At 33.5% G+C, this 19,395-nt stretch overlaps 1 protein-coding gene across 1 annotated transcript; it reads right to left on the reverse strand.

Moving 5' to 3' along the window:
- Window positions 1-9,314: 9,314 nt before the first annotated feature.
- LOC116339334 (protein apterous-like) lies at window positions 9,315-13,522 on the reverse strand. Its single transcript, XM_031765156.1, has 5 exons — window positions 13,433-13,522; window positions 10,605-10,804; window positions 9,690-9,906; window positions 9,472-9,530; window positions 9,315-9,399 (listed from the first exon to the last, which is right to left on the reverse strand). Exons 1-5 carry the CDS (start codon window positions 13,520-13,522, stop codon window positions 9,315-9,317), a joined length of 651 nt encoding a protein of 216 aa, XP_031621016.1.
- Between the last annotated feature and the right edge of the window lie 5,873 nt (window positions 13,523-19,395).

The following is a 19,395-nucleotide window of genomic DNA, read 5'->3' on the forward strand; positions in this document are numbered from 1 at the left end:
TTTCCAACTTTATTTGAGTGCACAATGTGAGCACGCCGCAAGAGATAAGAATAAAGTTCGGTTTTTTTTTCACTGTTTCATTCGCTCTGTCCATGTGTTTTCTGCCTCCATTTCTGTCCATTTTTATACTCGGTTTGGTTTTATTTGTTTTTATCTGAATACATTAGTTGAAAAGCTTATGAGAGACCACTGAATTATTTTATATGTGATGAAGAGGACGACGATTACAACGAATAAATGCTGCTCGATGTGTATTGCTTTAAATTATTTACTATTTGTTTGGGCCTTTTGTTTTGATGATGGTGTACATACTAGTTGAGAGTTGTTTTGTGTCTTTGCTCACTAGTTTGCTTGAAATGTGTAAATAAAAGCAATTAATACTTGCATGCTTGGGGTGAACCACCTTTTTTTGTTTGTTAAAACTAGAACATTACTAAAAATATATGATTACATATATTTTGGTATATGATGATAGAACAATTATTTTTCGTTTTTTATTTAGAATTTATTAATTTATTGTGCTTATTGGTTTTATTTGAATAATTTACTTTGACAGTGAGGAGAGTAAATTTCACTAGAAATATTAGAAGACGCACAAGCATATATTAAATAAATATTTGAATGAAAACTAGACAAAAATAATTTGTACTATGAATGGTGGGTCACCCCTTGCTTGCATGAACGAAAATAAAAGAGCATAATTCAAGAAACGAGAGCGACTTTCATTACAAAGATTTATGATGTTGTGACGATAAAATGAAAAACAAAAACAACATGGAGCAAAATGAGACTGTCGCGATATGGATACTGTGAGAGAGAAGACAAAAGCAACGAGATACGGAGTGTGTCACTTGGCGCACGCGAGTTCATGTTCAACGATGAAATAACAGCAACACTATTCTGAAGAATATTCAGACGGAATTGTTTCTTTTTTCTTTTTTTTTTTTAAATAGAAAGTCGAGATCAACCTGATTCTTTTTCATTTGAAATCCAAACGGTTTGACAAAAAGTTGATTTTTTTCTTCATTTCTTTTAAATCTCTATCTTCGATCCATTTCGACATTCGTTGCTGGTTTTATCTGTTGTTGGTGCATTGATTATTTGGCCTTTTACAGTTCGAATGATAAGCATTTGTCATCGAGGTTATCATTGCACCAAACGATGATTTCACATTATTATCAATCGCATGTTCGAACTTATACGATAAGCAAAAATTATTCCAATTCAATTGTAGTTTGTTCAAATGGAAAAAATAATATAATATTGGAAACATTTTGTCGTTTCTCTTAAACATTATTTTTGAAAAAAAAATCACATCAAAGAAGAATAACGAATGGAATGTTTTGAAGCATCAGAATTCGTTTCGTTTTAGATTCAGAGGTTTCTTTTTCGGTTGGCAAGTTGCTGGTTCAGCCATTAGATGAATAGATTCGTCTATTATCTCATTTGAAGGATCTAAATGAGAAGAGCTCAATATAGTTTTTCAGTTGACTGACATATGCTGATAGTTATCCGTAACGGAAATGTTTATATTGCTTCGTTTTTTATGATGCATATATATATATATATATATGGCATATATATTTGGAAACAAAAAATTGTACAATAATCTCCCTAACACAAACAGTTGTTCATGTAATGAGCTAAGTTATTCTATTTTCACCAATACGGTCATGTCAAATTGGCTTGTGGTATTCACTTATTTTTGGACTGTCCCAACCCTCAAAAAAAGTAAATTTAATTATAAAGAAAAAGTAACAAGAAACAAACATAACTTTGGTAAATTATCATCACACATAAAAAAAAGAACGAATTACTGAACCGATTTTTTTGTTTTTCTTCAAAATTTTGTCACAGACAATACGAAAATTAATTTGTCTATGAAAGATCTATTTATAAGCGGACAAAGCATGGAAGGAGCAATTGTGAAAGGAAAACAAATGAAAATGATTTTGTTCTCATGTAAGCCCTCTGATCCGAATCGAACATGCATTCGTGCGTTGAGTTGATTTCACGTGGATGATTTTTCAAAATAAACAAAATGAAGATATCATTGAAAATGATATTGTTATAATAACTTCATTAAAGCGCCACCATGCATACTGGATGAACAAAAGAGAGAAAAAAAAACACACATACAAGCCGGTAAGCATATCATATCGCAAACCATTATTACACATTAGTTAAATTTGTTGGTTTGTTTTTCTTTGTCATCTCTTTCTCTCTTACTTCGATTCGGTAATGGTACGTGATAAATTTCTTTATAATAACTGCCTTTGCACTGACTTTGTGATACGGTTTGGCTGTTCATTGTCATTATTCTCATTATGATCATTATAATTAATCAAATAAAAATTGTCATTTGCTTCGCACTTCACATGGTGTTGGGTATGTAATTAACCGCCATCAATGTTTATACTTGTAGTTTCGGCATTTCACCCAAAAAATAAAATAAAAAAATAAACCGAAATTAAAAATAAAACGGGAACAGAGCGAAGAGAAGAAAATTAGTACGAACGAAAAAAAATGACAAACAAATATTTAATTAAATATGACATGCTTGAGTTCAAGTGCATTATACACACATATACATTGAAGGCACCAGGTTGTTGTTGCTGCTGTATTTCTTTCTTGGCAAAATAGAACTGAATACATTGAAATGAGGCGAAACAATCCGATTCGTAAACACAACGTACGTGAAAAAAATTATGAGCTTTCGTATAGCTGCTCGCCAGCAGCTGTGGTTGCACATTAACACATAGAATGGGCTGAAATTAAAATTACGCAAAATTCCCATTTTTGGGTAATCGCTCATTATACAGCGATTATAAAGGTATAATATGTGTGAATATTTTAATCAGACATTTATATATTGGATTTCACGGAAATTCTCCTTTTTTTCTTCACATTCGAAATTTATCGAAACGTTTTTTTTTTGTTTCTCACTCACTCTCAATTTGTGCCCAGTGAAGAACACTCGACCATCGAATTAATCCGTGGTTGTACACTGGCCACCGAATGATCGAACAAAATTTTAAAAAAATGGTGCAAAATGCATGCAAGAAATACAAGAAGATGGCAAAGGTACAACATGCTGTTGCTGTTGTATAGTGACCATAATGGCGCCGATTGCAATATCAGGTTTTTACAGTAGCGTAACAATTTTGAAATACACACCGCTGTTTTAAATTCTAATGCTGCTTCTGTTGTTACGACTTCTGCTCTCTGGCATTGACCAATCGAGAGAGATAAAATGCAGACGAAAAACTGCACGCACAAAACGATAATAAATTCAAGAGCCGAAACGAAAATTGAAGTAGCATTAAAGAGGCGCAAACAACATCGAACAAAACTCAGCAAGATTGGCATGACACAGAGCACTAAATTTATATATATATGAAACAGAACGAAATAGGAGAATATATACATGCATGCATTGGATGCAATACATACATGACAAGATGAAAAATAAATGGAGAGAAAAAAATACCGAACTACAAACAGCAACAGTTACATCAGCAATACACATTGCAAAATAACAAAAGAATATGGCAAACACATAAAGGCTGTTTCGTTCGTTCTTAAGTTCGATCTTTGCTTCTGTTTTTTGTTCATTCTTCTCTCCATCATCATCATCATTCAACAACAAAAAATGCTGAACAGAGAGCTACGCCATAATATTGATATTGATATTTATTGAGAATAAGAACAGAAACAAAAGAAGTGGTCCGTTCGCAGTAACGGTGGTGGTGGAGGCGATTGTAGTGGCCGTGACAAAATGATACTCATGTATCCAAAACAAAAAATATGTGTGATACTATGCGAACGATAGAGAGAAAGAATGAACGAATCTTTTATAATTTATGCAAATAAAATTCTGAATTTGTATTGCCAAATCGGGCGAAACGAATGAAAGTGAGTTGCAGATTGATTTCGCCATTGGCTGATGGTTTGCCATTTTTAAGTCAAATGACAGCTACAAAAACACCAAATGTATAATATCAAAAATATCTATACGATTTGTCTCGTTTTTTAGAGCAGTCAAAACAATTTGAAATGCGGAAATTTCGGTCTTTGGTTTTTATTATCGACGTTTGCATGATTTATATACGTAAATTCAACATGCTGGTTAATTCTAAAGAGCACAATCTACATATATTGAATTAAATGTTGAATACGTTTTATTTACGTGCATGGTAATCTATCATCACCATGTGCACATAAATCAGAATGAATGTCGTAACATCAAAGAGATGAATTTACATTTGCAGCTTTGAATACATACGTTTACTTTTCTTTCTTTGAAAAAAAAAAGTGGCTGTAAGATTTTGTGTGTGATTATGTTGATCAAATAACGAAATAGTGACTCTTATCGCATACAAAAGACTCTCCTTCTCTCTTTCTCTTTCTCGTGTGCACGTTATAAAAATGAAACATTCAAAAGTATGCGCGATTTTACGATTAAAGTTATAATTTTTTTTTGCATAAAAGAGAGAATTGCTTCGTTTTGATAATTCCGGCAAAGATGGGTGAACAACAAAAAAGCACTCCATTTTTATAGTAATTTACCGTTAAATTATGATGAGAGCCAAATATGCTCACACCGACAAAAATACAAAACAAATTTGAATGTGCTCACGAAAGACAGAGCACTTAAAAAGTGAGTGTAGCACTCTCGTCGAATCTAATGTGCGTGTGTGTGTGTGTGTGTATGGATCATCATTTTAATCATGTGAGATACTTATACAATTTGTGAATATGTGTATGTTTGTGTGCACATTTTTGCATTCCGTTCATTAAATACTCGAAAAATCTAAACTTTTAAAAAAGAAACGTATATATTCATCGCTCGCCTTGCAAATGATAGTATAAGTCAATAACGGTATACTTGTGGTTGGAGTCAGTGGAAGTGGCATGTCAGAAAATGTAAGGAAACATCGATGCGAATAAGAGAAGTCAAGTGTTGTGTTCGGATAAAATGTAAATGTGCGCGAGCGCATTTTGGTTGGGCGCCCGCATGTTACGCGTTCACATTCGCAAAATATCTTAAAGAAATGGTAAATTGAAATGTGTGACTTTACTGCCGACAGTATCGCGCTTTACTTTTTTTCTCTCTTTTAAATCTGTTTAAGTTGCATTTTCGTTCCGGCGTTGCCTTTTCTTTTGGTGCCGCCGTTTTTGTCGTCTTCCTCCTCAAGCCGTCGCTAGAATAGTTCTTAGAGAGTTACGATAAAAGCAAATTCCAATGGAACACAGAAAAGTCTCAATCACAAAACTTTAAGAAGATAAAAAGACACTGTGCTCACACACACACTCACGTCGAATAAGGTGCTGTCATTGAGATTGTGTGCTTGACATGGAATCTTTTTCGCTCAATGTGAGTGTGTATGCTTCTTTCTTCTCCTCCTAATTAGTCTAAACGGAAGTAGTAATTGGTGTAATTTTTTATTCTGTATCTCGTTGTTGGCACACATACGGAAGGTTAATGGAAAAGAGAAACAACAACCGGCGAGATGTTATTATATATTTGCGCTCACACATTTGGACGAAAGAGATCAGGCAAGCTCGGCGAGCTCGAGCTGCTACACACTTCACACGCATACTTGCTAAGAATAAACGCAATTGCCCATTCATTTGCCATGGACTTATGTCTGCACACACATATTCCATACTCTATTTACATTATACAAGAAAAAACAACTTTGTTGTTGCTTTTTTCGTAAACATTTTTTAACGCGCCTGCGATGATATCGGTTAAGATGTTTCTGATTTAAGACGAAATATAGCGACATAATTTATTGCTTCTTCATACATATATAAAAAAGCAACAAACAAACTTAGTTTTTAACTTATTTCTGGAATTTTGGATTTTTTTAAAAGAAAAACTCGGAAAAGGCGTAAAAAATGGATCCTTTTTGATTTAAAAACATGTTCCGGAACAAAACGTCATATATACCATCGTTAAATAAATTTGCACATCGTTTCAACTGAACGAACGCCAATTCTTTGTTATTATTGTTCCATTTTACAAGCGTTGAATTGCGCTACGAACATAATGAATGTGTGCGCGAATGCGCGCTCAAATATATATATATAAATAAATATATATACATAATTCATGTTATTTTGTTATCAATTAGTGAAAATGAAATTTATTATCATAAACATAATTAAAACTGGCAGCAGCAAAATATTTTCGCATTTAAAATGCACTCAATTATGATCGTGGCGAAACGCGCAATTTTTGAACAACAATTAATGCATACAAAAAAAAAGAGAAGATTGAGAAAAAAGAAAGAGCGAGAGTAAGAAATCGACTCGTAGTAGATACACGTCGAAACAATTCATTTTTCAAATTAAAATGAAGGTTATGCAATAATTTCCAAAGTGAGTGCACCAACCAATCAGCTTTCATTGTTTTTTGTTCGAAAGGAGAATTTTTTATGAAAAATGTGCGTTTGCTTGTTTGATTGCTCAGTTTAACCGATTATATTCTTATTTTCTTGTGTGCGATGATCGCATTTTCACATTTATCTACACCATATTTTTTTCTGTTCTTCTTCTTCTTTTTCTTCTCTATCTTACTCTGTCTCTACTTAAAATGCATTGAATACGCATTCAGATTCAATTATTTTCCGGTAAAGTGATCAAAGTGATGTAGCGCGATTCTCAGAACTGTGTTGCGTTGCACAATTTTTGCTAGCTTGAAATATTCTTTAACCTGCTTTAGTTCATGATACATTTTTTAGCACAATTTCATTCGAATTTCATTGGCTATTCTATATATTGAATAGATTCCATCATTGGTTGTATTATTGTTGCATTTTCGAGACATGTATTTACACTTACATTGGCCAAACGATGATAAACCACAAAAAACACAGTTGAAGAGAGAACAAGAGCCAAAAAAACCACGACACACTCTATCGCCAAGATTAATTACAACAAAATCATACTTTAAACTTAGCTAAATCATATAAAAGTGATTTATTTGTAATTGAATGTTACTCGCACAAATAATATTCCGCATTCAAACCAGATTTTTTTAAAAAATATTTTTGTAGAATAAAAACTCACAAACATTTCCTCTCTTTTTTGTTCTGATACACAATTAAAAAAATAACATCGATGAAATAGAAATGATATGTTTATAAACGGTAAATGTGAATTACGGCATTCATTTGAAATGCATTCATGAATTGGCTATTCCAAATTTAGCGAACAACCAACCGAAATTAAATTTCAATTAATAACGAATCGCCGATTTGTTTGAAAATAGTTTCGTGCGTCTCCTTTCCATCCGTCTTTGATAAAATAGAAAATCAAATGCAAACGATAATAACAAATTAGTTGAAATTATATCAAATTTACATAATTATATCAGATAAACTGTACATTTCAATTTGATTAAATGTTTTTTCCCTTTTCACTGCTATTGCTGTGCTCTCGAATTATTTGAACAAAGAGAAAGCATAAATTGCACGAATTATAAATACCTTTATCTTGCAAAATTCAATTGTGAATTAATGTTAAATGTATAGAATCGTTTTTCAGACCAACAAAATTGTGGACAAATTATTGTAATTACTGTCAAATGTGACAGTGTACGCTCGTTTCAATTTGCAACAATAATTTACTATATGGTTGAAATCCTTTTGAAATATCAATTTCAAACGATGAAATTAAAGTGAAATGTATTGAAATGAACAGACAGCGAAATCAATAATATTTACAATTGAATGAAAACACGCTCGAAGTGTCCAAGACAGGTGCATTGATTTCATTTCTTTCATTCATTTCAGTGTTTTTTTTTTCTTGCTTTTGAATTCGCATTTTACGCGAACAGAAATCCATTTGCACATGCTGGTGCTACCGTTGCTGATGCGTGTGGAAAACGTGCATATAAAGTTTTGTGCCATGGCCAAAATGAAATGTATCAAATTGATGAATTTGCGGAAATCACGCCGTGAACACATCAACTAACACGCTCTTAGTAAAGTGCACAAGTTGCCGTTTGCCACATTTATTTGGGCTGCGTTCAAGAAAGAAAACGAAATGGCGAAACCGAAGCGTATGCAATAGGATGGTTTTTTTCGTTTCAAACTCTGATATTGGCTGTGAATTGTGAAGTGCCATGTCGTGTTCACCATAAACTTTTCTTCAGTGATAATTTGGTGTGTTTTACACAAGGTGTACGGTGCAATGGAAATGGCAAAAACATCACCAGCGTTTTAGTGTGCTACCAGTGAAAAATCCATTTTTAACATGATCGTTTGCAGGTTGAAAATGGTTTCCCTTGTGTTTTGGTATTTTTGTCGAGACCATTCTGTCAATTTTATGTAGTGTTTGCAATGCATGCATGCTAGCGTTAAAATGAGTTCAATACAGATCTACTTTGCATTGAGTTTTGGTGTTGAGATCTATCAATCGTTCCATTTTATGTGTTTGCATATAAAAAAATAACGTCCAAAAGCGATGAATAGGCAAATCGACACGATGTCGTCGTCTATATCTTTTGAATGCTTATGTTAAATGAATTGATTTCTTTTTAATTCCTTTTCACTCTTCATCTATCTATTTGATTTTGTCTCGTTTTCTCCTGTGCATGATGGTAAGCGTGCCCGATCTATGCATTTTACTTTATCTTTGAGTAGAATCGCATACGATTGCTAGATTTATATAACACACTCGACACTCTCATAAAAGTGATTTTTTTCTTTCTCGATTACTGTACCTAGCGAATCGCTCTTAATCTCTATGTGCTACATATAATTTGTTTAACATACGCCGATCCGATCGGCAACCGATTACATCGCGCTCCATGATTTTTGTATCTATTTCTTGCCAATGAATTGCCATTTTGTTGTTGTTGTTGTTCATGTTCGTTCGTTCTGTCGTTGTTTTGTGGCTCGATATGAATCTCGCAGCTGGTTGCATGAGCAAGTGCATGTAGAATGTTTTCTTATATTGCTCTTTTTCTTTCTCACATTTTTCGTGCACATTGAACTTTGCTATAAGTTAATTAGATTGACACCATTTGACTGTATGCATATCAATTGCAGTGAGAGATTTTTATCTCTCTTTGAACGTACTCGATTCTTATTTCTTTTTTTTTTTATTTCGTTTATTCATTTATTTATGTTTTCAATTTTTCGTTTTGTTTTACACTTGAATTATTTTCTGTTTGTTGTGTGTGTTATTGTTCATAGTGTGTAGATAATTTTTCCCTTGTCTTAATCTTGAGCGACAAGTAGCCCAACATAACCGAAATCGAACAATGAAATGAAAATTAATTGTACAATGGTTTAAAATTCCTACCTGTAGTAGTCCGATTTGCAATAAATATTTCCACCACGCGAAAAACATGACGTTTCACCTTCAAGAAGCTGTTGGCATATACTGGAGAAGAAAAAACAAATAACAACACATAAATAAAATAGTCGAGGATCCAATAACAAGCTCTATAGGTACCTGCATTGTAGACAGGCGGCATGCCATCGCTTCTCAACAGCTGATAAATAAAAACGATCCTAATTACGATGAAAAGGGAGAGGGAGAAAGAGAAAAAAAAAACGCGAATTCACACACACAAAGTGAAGATTAGAATCAGTTCCTTAGACTTTGAACAGCATTGACGTCAAGTATAAATAAAAAACATTTTAATTTGCTCTTAGATAAAACAAGTGTACCTGTATTAAACGGCCACATCCAGCACAATCATCCGGTCCACTGCCAACTTCTGCTGATGATTCTGGGCTACTCGCTCCACCAGCTGGTTCGGATTTCATTTGAACATAAGTCTTTCCGCTATTTCCTAACTCCGTACATTCTATCCGATTGTCAATGTGCGAATCTGTGAATCCGATGCCCGATTCATCGAATATTGATCGATCGGTTGGTTCATAACTATGCCATTTTAAAGAAAACCACAAGCAAAGAAATTTTCGTCATTTTTGCTTTATTTATAATCGAGACTTGTATTAAATAAATCATTTTATTTATTTATTTATTATTATTTAATGGGCGTTGTGGTCGAGCCTTGCTTCATTTACTTCTAAGGCTCCTTTTACAATTGAAAAAGAAAATGTAAATTGTTTACTATTGTGACTAATTGGACTGCAAGTTATTAGTCATTAATTACAATGCATGTAATCGCTTGAGACGTGATTGATGGTAATTTTTCAGAAAATTTTCTATTTCCACGGATGAAACTAGCTCAAATGAGGTGTTGATAGGCAAATAAATTAAATTATATGGTGAATATTTTGCAAAAACATGCATTTCACTCGATTCGTTACTTTTCGTGGCTAATCTACCAAAACTGCACCGAATTTATGCTAATTAAATTTTATTGCAATGACTTAAATGCGTGCGAACGACAAGAGATAGACAACGAGAGAGGGAGAGAGAGTGTGTATTTTGTGCGATGAGTATAACATTTTCTCATTCAACTGTAAAGCTGCAAACCACTTACTACATATAATATACATTACTGTATATACCCGTTCACAACATCAATGCAAGAAATATGTATTTTTTTGTTGTCTTAATGTTGTCGATATGAGGGAATAAATTCAGAAGTAAAAATTCGAAAAAAATGTTACCTTCGACAAGAATCATTGAATATTGGACTCGGACCGTATGGTTTGCTTGTTGCATGATGTTCACATAAATCGGTTGAGCATGACGCACACGGCCGATGTAACGGATGATTGTTATTAGCTGCAACACATTGTCCAGCCAATGAATTTGGCAATGTGGGACTTCGTTCTCGCGATGGACCCAGAAATCTTGCGCTCTGCTGCTGTAAATAACGTAAAAATGGTAGAAGAAATAAAAAGAAAAAATACACTCTGTTATTATTTATGGTAAATTTAGCTTAATTTTTAATGAAATATAAAAATCACACGTATTCACAAAATGTTCCTTTTTTTCGCCTCAATCATGTGTGCCAAAAAGAGATTGGAGAAACAACACTTCCAATTTTGTGCGTCTATGTGATCGAATAAAAAAAAAACAACAACTCACATACACACATAAACCGAGAAAAGAACAGATCAGAAGATTTGAATTTAATTCGACGAAGGATTATATTGCCTATTTCGAAATAGATGAAATGTCGTTCAGACATAATTGTGTCATGAACATGATTTGTGTGCAATGTGCAGTTTGTTGAACGCCGCATAATTTGATTTATGTTCGAAATTGCTTATAAATAAATACGCATCATCTGCATCAACAATTCACATTTATGTATCAGTTTGAATTCAGCGACGTGAGCTTATTAAATTTTACACACTCGCATTCGGCAAATATTCAACGATGGACGCTTTTTATTTGGTTCTGTTTCTTTTTTGTATTGTTCTGATGTATGACTCTCAATTCGATTCATGTACCTAATCATATTTTGCAATGGGAGACAAGAGAAATTTCACGACAATCCGAAAGAGAGAAAACAAACGGCACACCGAAACACAAACAAGACATGTCACCATGTCATTAAAAATAAATATTCTTATTCATTATTTCGTGTATGCGTCTTCAGTTGATATCGTGATTTTTTTTGTTTCGCATTCCGTTTGTCATCCGTTTTGTCTGCGTACCGCAATTCGTATGCGTGTTTTGATACTGATTAGTTTAAAATCTGGCAAAAGACAAAACATATCGTCTAGCCAAAAATACACATCAAAATTAGATTTTGAACTATGTATATTATTTACGAGAAACAGAACCTTCTGAATTCAAGGAAATTACTACGATTTTGAGATGGATTTGTTGTGTGTTGTGTGTCAATGCAAAAATAGGCTCCATTCGTGCCTTCTCGTTCTTTTCAATCGTTCAGATTTTTTTTTTTCATGTGATTAGATACATTTTCAATAAAATTGCCCATAATCTCTCATCAAAACCCATTGAATAACGGTATTTAATTCGAACTTAAAAATGGCCTAGCGCACATCATTGATGACGGTAATATCGTGTCATTATATCCTTTCCGGCAGAGATATAGATACAATACATTTCGATCATTTCAACACATTTTTAAAGTCTCCTGTTTAACAGTATTTTTCATTTCTCTTTCTATCTCTGTCTGCTACTCATTTGATGAGAGAAATTCATGCACGAACTTGATGGATTTCATCATTATTCTTGTTATAGTTTGAAATTCATACAATCACCTTGTATATTATTTGGCATCCGACACTTCCCGTTATTTAACCGCTGTACAGTAGCTAATACCTTGAAATTTCTTCTGTCGTCTTTGAATGTCAGATGCACACACAAACACATTTATAAATATATATGTGTATGTGTTTTTGTGCAATGATATTCTATAGCATTGCTACGATCTATCATTTTTTTTATTTTTTTGTATTTCATTTTGCTCCCTCAAATATCAAATCACATCCAAACCACACAATACATCCCAAATATCATTTTGTATTTTATATTATTTCGTGCGATTCATTGTGAACAAAACACATTATTAAACAGTAGCAAAAACGGCCAAAGATATTGGCTTAGGAGTATGCAATTTAAACCTGACTTTGTTTCATATGGTGCTTTTGGCGATTAACGAATTTTTCGTATTCTATATAGCAATCGCCACAATGGACTCTTCGACAGCGCGCGGTTCGTCGATATCCTTCTTCTTCTTCTTCTTTTTTATTCACGAGTTTTGATCGCATCCCTTTTGGCAAATAAAACATCGAAAAATTACTATACAAGATGAAGAGAGATTTATTTATTCTAATCAGAACCTTCTGATAACCCTTTTTCTTCTCTCCATCATTGATTTTTATAGCATTTAGTCATAAAAATGTTTTAAAATGGGATGATAAATGAAAAATTTATTCAAAATCCGAGAGAAAAAAAACATTGACGAGAAAAACACGCGCACCGAAAAAAAGCACCAGCAAGTGATTGTCTTTGAACCGGATACGTGCTTATTTGAGCATTTAGAAGAAAATTGCAGAGAGTAAAGGAAAATATAAGGAGAAAAAAGATATCGAATTGCACAATAAAAGTGCATAGTATTATTTTAACTTTCTTGGCGGAGACTTCAGGCAGAATATCAACTTTATATGCATTTTTAAATGAATCAATAATAAAAAAAGGTAATCACAGAAAAAAAAACATATAAACATACAGCCAAAGATCGTGAAAGAGAGCAAAGAGAGACGAATATGTAGCCAGCAACAAGAACGACAAGAACATCGACGACGATGATGATGATGATGATGATGATGATGGTGATGACGACGACGACGGCGGCAAATGCAACTGCTGCAATAATAAAAACTCACAAAAAGAAATGAAAAACGAATGATATTGAAAAAAGTCGAAATATCAAACAAGACTGTAAAGTTTGTGTGTTATCTACTTCTTTCTCTTTGTGAGTGCAATTTTTGTTCGTGCGCGCGCACACACACACTCTTTCTTGTGAGGTGATTTTCTGCATCATATTTTCTGTTTTAAAGCTGTGTTGCTGTTGATATTGTTGAGGTTTTGTTTCTGGTATCATTGTTAATGCCGGTTCCCGTTTGATTGCATTCAATGCTATACATCTCTCGAAACCTGCATTATATTTTGAACTCTTTGCATTCTGTACGCTGGCTGCGATGAGCTTCTTTTATCTTTCTTTCTTTCTTTCTGCTTCTCTTTTTTTTATTCATTAGGTTGCTCATGTTGCTTTCGGATGGCTCACGGATTTGTTATTTCTCAGTTTGGTATCATATCATTTGTATTATATGATTATTACCCTTTAGCTGTATCATTTTGGTTTTATTTCGCCAATTCAACATGTAATTACAGGGCAGCAATGCCAATAAAGCGAGCAAACGGAGATAGATAGAGTAAGAGAAAGAGAGAAAAGAAAAAATAGTAACAACCAAAATCGCCATGCACCGACCACTCAATACTCATATAAAACAAAACTATGCACCAGAAATACAAGAAATATGATCAAACACTGTGTTTTTTGTGTGATGTGCTCGGATCGTTTGGTGTGTTTCACAGTCGATGGAATTTTTCAGTGTTCCACAATACAACCGATGCAAAGATTGAATGAGAGGGAGAGAGAGAGGGATTGGGTGCTCATGTATGATTATTGCTGTGGGTGCTCTTTTATTTATGTGAAACATTCTGAATGCTTCGTGTTGAAAATGATCGGTGCAAATTTGGTGTCATTGACGAAATGCCGCTTGAGTGATCTCCCACATGAATATCGGTCGACCGACGATCGTCATCTATACCAATCTATACCATTTGAGAAAGTTAAGGCTTTCGTTCACATTACGAGAAAAAACCATCAATAATCCCGAAATAATGCATCTCATGACGAATTTAAGACAATAAAAAAAAAATTGCTCAAGTAATCTAGCTTCACATGTGACTTCTGCTCAATACAATTCGAAAAAAAAAATGTATACAAACGAAAAGGTCTCCTTATTTTTATGCTTTTGTCTGTCAAAAAAATCTCTTAGACGGTTAGACCAAGGAAAAAGAACGCACTCAAATACCACTTGAACACGAAATCTTTGAGCAGAAAAGTATGATCAAAAGAACCAGAAGAACAAGAAGAACATTGAAACCGAACTGAAGGCATAACAACATTCAACAGGCCAACAAAAACATTAAAATCGCAAATACGCACACTGTTTGTGCACATATATCATTGGGATTTTATTCATTCATTTCAGTACAAGCATTTCCGATTGAGTCGAAGAATATTAAAAAAAAAAAAAGAGAACAAAATTCAGTTCAGAGCAAGTGTGCGAGTGACACACAGAGAATAAGCGACGAAAAGAATCGTCGGGCTGCAATTTATAAACATATATTATTATTATATTGACTGATGTGTGTGCATGCAAATCAAATGGAACACATTATTTCGAATGTTCATATGTTGATAACAGTGGTCAATGTCATTTTCAAATTACGCTAATACGGTAGTTTTTTTGCGTCTTCTTTCATTTGCAAGACATATACGCATATAATCAACAAGGCATTTAAAAAAAAATCCAAACATCTGCCTTTTTTTAAAAATGAAAAAAAAAATCATACTATTTGTGTAAATTACATCAATTGAATGTATTGAAAGGTTCAATGAGATGGACATAGTGAGCTGCAGCTTGTTGTTAACGGCTTATCGAAACAAAAATACTCAAGAAAGAAATGGCATTTGAATGTTTTGGAACAACATTTCGACGAAGTGAATTTCACACGTTCAATTTCAATTTTTACGATGTACGGCGAAAAATCACAAAACCTGTGGAGCAAACATATCAAGAAGAAGAAAACGAACAACAACAAAAAAGGCGATATTTATGCAGTACATGGGTAATGTGTAAATAAAAAAAAATAAACAAATGTATGCAAGAGCATACAATTAATTTAAAATTGCTTCAATAAATCTTCCTTCACTTGCTGAATGTGCAACGACAGCCAGAACCGACTGGGGCGCGCATATATTGCGAATGTGCGTATACATATGTGTGTGCACACTCAATCTTTCTCATTTTTAGAGAATTTCGTTCACCAAGAATAGTTGTTGTTATTGCTATTTGTCGTCGTCGCCATCATCATCATCACACAATTTCGCATTGATCTTGTTGTGAATTGTTCGCTGACTTCTTGGCATAGTACATGGCCCATTGCACAATTTGATTTGGTAAAATATGCAATGAAACTAGCATTATCAACTTTGGTTCATAAGTCCATTGGTTTTAAAATTAACATTTACATGTTGGCGTGCGTAATTTTATTGTTAATTCATTCAATTTTTTGTGTTAAACGTTTGTGTAGTTTGCCTTAAATCTGCATATTGTTTTTCATTTTTCTCGGCAAGATTCGACATTTGTTTAAGCGTTATACAATGAGAAATGGATTCCATCTGATGGAAATCGATTTGGAAATGCTTCTATTCTCTTGGAGACGAGACTTTTTGAAGCGGTTGTACGGCGAAATAAAACTATAATTCTTATTGAATGAATAAAACCCTTTCGCAGGCTGTGAAATATAAATAATCGTTAAAAATGTTTTCCTCTTGTATGCGTTTATGTCTTTTCCGTCGCTTTTCGTGATTTTCATTTAATTTTTGAATTGCTCTCCGTTTTCTCATTGACGACGACGATACATGTTCTTCGGTTCGGTGCCACGTTGATATTACAACAGCATCTCTCTTTGGTGTGCAAAATCAAAAGGATTATGTGTATAAGAGAGAGAGAGAGAGAGAGAGAGAGAGAGAGAGAGAGAGAGAGAAAGAGAGTGTAAAACGATCGTAAGAGAAGCGAATAATTCTTTGGGTTGAATAATTTTTGTCGCATAACAATCCGCAGTCAATTTTCGAGACGAAAGTGTCTCTGAGCGCTAAGAAGAAAAAGAAGAAGAAGAAAAAAGTCGAAAATAAAACAAGAACTGCCGTTGATTTATTATTAGCTTGGGCTAAAAGAAATAGGAATAAAAGTATGTAAATCAAAAAGATGTGCAATGTAATTTAGTAGTGGTGCAAGAAGATGCAATTAAAAAACTGATGTCTCTTTTTTTATCGACAATCTTCATTCCAACAGAAACATCAGCAAGAGAGATGCGAATTACACGATCGATAAAGCCGAAACAAAAAATCCGAAAACGAAGAACGAACAAAAATTGTTAGTTTTTTTTTTTGTGTTTTAAACTACATGAAGCGAAAAAGAGAATTGAACGGCATTAAAAATCACAACGTTAAAACGACACAATGTAATACCAACTCATCATATCTCATCGTTTGTTGTTGTTGCTGCTGGTTTTTTTATGGATTAAGTGGCTCGTGTTGAATCTGTCTTATTGTCAAAGCGCTATGCCCTTTGAACTAAATTAATTGGTGGCATTTTTTAAATTGGTGCTGAATGAAAAACATGGTACTGTTCATATTCAACAATATAGTATGTGTCTTGGGAGAGTGTGTTGCAAGTGGATTGACTTTAGTTGTGAACCCAGATGTTCACATGCATTTTCTATGTTTACTTATGGTACTGCAAGTGACAAATGGCACGACAATTTAAAGGATGCACACTCAAAATCTCAAATAATCTCTGAATTCTCTATGCTCTTTCTTTCTATCATCTCCTCTTTTGACGGCGACAATACAAACCAATGCATCAACAAGCCAAAAAAGAATTAGCTTTTGAGTGAAAAAAAAAAACAACAACAAGCGACTGGAATTCCACTTGACACTTTTAATTGCTTACCTCAAAAAGAATTTCAATCATTCGAAATGTTTAATTGGCAAAAAGTTTTATATGCCGCATGGCAATTATTTGCCTAGAAAATTATGCGTTGATATTTTTCGCTAATAAAATTATAGCATGAATTTATCTACATTAGATTCGTGTGCAAGTCCCTCTATTTTCTTATGAAACCAAATGTTTTTTGTTGAAGGTTTTCAACTGACTACGGTTGGACTTTTTTATTCAGAAAATATTGCCAAAACGCAATTTGATTGAGTGGTTGTCAAAATTATACACATCATTGAATTTGCAATACTTCAGACGATGGAAATACTGGAACTTCTAGTAGATTCTGAATTATGTTGGCTTTTTCGCTTTTGAAATGCTTGTCGATCAGTGTATAATTGTTGAGCTAGCGGAGGGATATTTTTTTGAGAAATCTTTTTTTTTTTGTTTATTTCCAACGTTTTTAATGCCATAGCGATAGATTCACAACTTCTTTTATACCAATGATATATTCTTATTGCACTACTCATATTAACCGCGCAATTACCGTTACTCGTAAATAGTGTTTATTTGAAAGAAAAAAAAACTAAATGTTTCGGTCATTTGCATTGATTCATCGTAATTAAGTCGATTTTATGGTTCGGATAATTGTTGAAAACTGTGTATGTTGATTGCGTCTATGAATGGTAATTTTGAAAAATTTCAATAAGTCTCCTTTTTAATTTTTTTTTTCTTTCGATGATGATAATCATGCGATAAATTGACATTTTGATATCGCACAATCATAAAACGTGCATTTCGTATTTGATTTACGAAGTAAATTTTAAAAAAATTATTGCATTTATTTAGAAAGCGGTGTAAGCTAACGATGGAGAATCGCGAACGCATACGCACCTATTCAAATGTTAATCGATGTGTTTAAGCTGGATTACCTGATTCAAGGCGATCACTTATGTGTATATTATGTGTGTGTTTCACTTTATGAACTATCAAGTTGATTTGATTCTTTGGATATAAAATTATTCTGAAACTATTAAGGCGACAGAATTCACGATGAGCGTCTACAACACCAAGCGATTCAACATTTTTTATTGGATTATTTTTTTGCTGCAAATTTGATTTTTATAGCAAATTGTAAAAATCTCTTGCTGATTTTTGGCCGTGTTTTTTTGTTGGTGGTGTTGTTTATTTCGCTTCGTTTGCGTGCCGCTTGTATCTTTGTATAAATGTACATAAAGTCTTTGATTGCTCTTTTGAACATGTATGATATGCAATTGTACGTGTACGAAATGTGCGAACAAATGCGCGCTTTCTCGCACATAGAAAACCTTATGCAACACTATTTTTTTTTGCAAACATGTATATTAAAAACAAATAATTTATGCACGCAATAAGTGGGCGTCAATTTTATGTGTGTACTTCTTTCGTTTTTTTTTTTTTCATTTTTGTCGATTTTTCAGATTTGATTTTCATGAATGTGTGGATGTGCTTATTTTTCTGGTGCATTGCTTGTGTTTACTACTTTTTGCATATGAATTCACGGAAAAGTAGGGAATTGACTTTTCTTTTATATTCGTGGAAAAATGTACTTACGCTCTAAAATCAAGCTCGATAAATGGAAAAAAATGCTCAATCATGGAAAATGGTTAAGCTATTATGAACAAACTAAAACGAAACCAAATCGTATTTCCTGTTTAAAAACTCTATCACTGCGTAACGTAACCAACCAAAATTTCAACAATTACATGCCAATCGTACGCATCAGTCATTGGACTCTATTACATGATATTTCCGAATTGCATATCGACTGTTGGCTCAACCAACCAAATGAAGCGTTAAGTAAACCGACCAAACGGTTCAATGAAAAAGATTCTGATGCCGTGTAGAACCACGCTTGAATTGCAAAACAACGAGAATTATGCAAATTGTTAACACAATGCTGAAAACGTTATTGGATATCATTCGAAGCATATAACATTCGTACCATTGGTAAATCATTTCCATAACGATGCGCACAACTATCTGATCTATTTTGTATGCTAACTTACTCAATCATCAAAATAAAAATCGAGCGAGGGTCGATCGGTTCGATATGCTTGTTATATGCAAGTCGGAGCAATTATTTTGTATTACAACAAAATACACCGAAGAATAGTGGAAGAAAAATGGGGAGAAGAAACGC

The sequence above is a fragment of the Contarinia nasturtii genome, unplaced genomic scaffold, assembly GCF_009176525.2.
Source record: "Contarinia nasturtii isolate CC-2019 unplaced genomic scaffold, AAFC_CNas_1.1 Cnas_scaffold_493, whole genome shotgun sequence".
Classification (NCBI taxonomy): Eukaryota; Metazoa; Arthropoda; class Insecta; order Diptera; family Cecidomyiidae; genus Contarinia; species Contarinia nasturtii.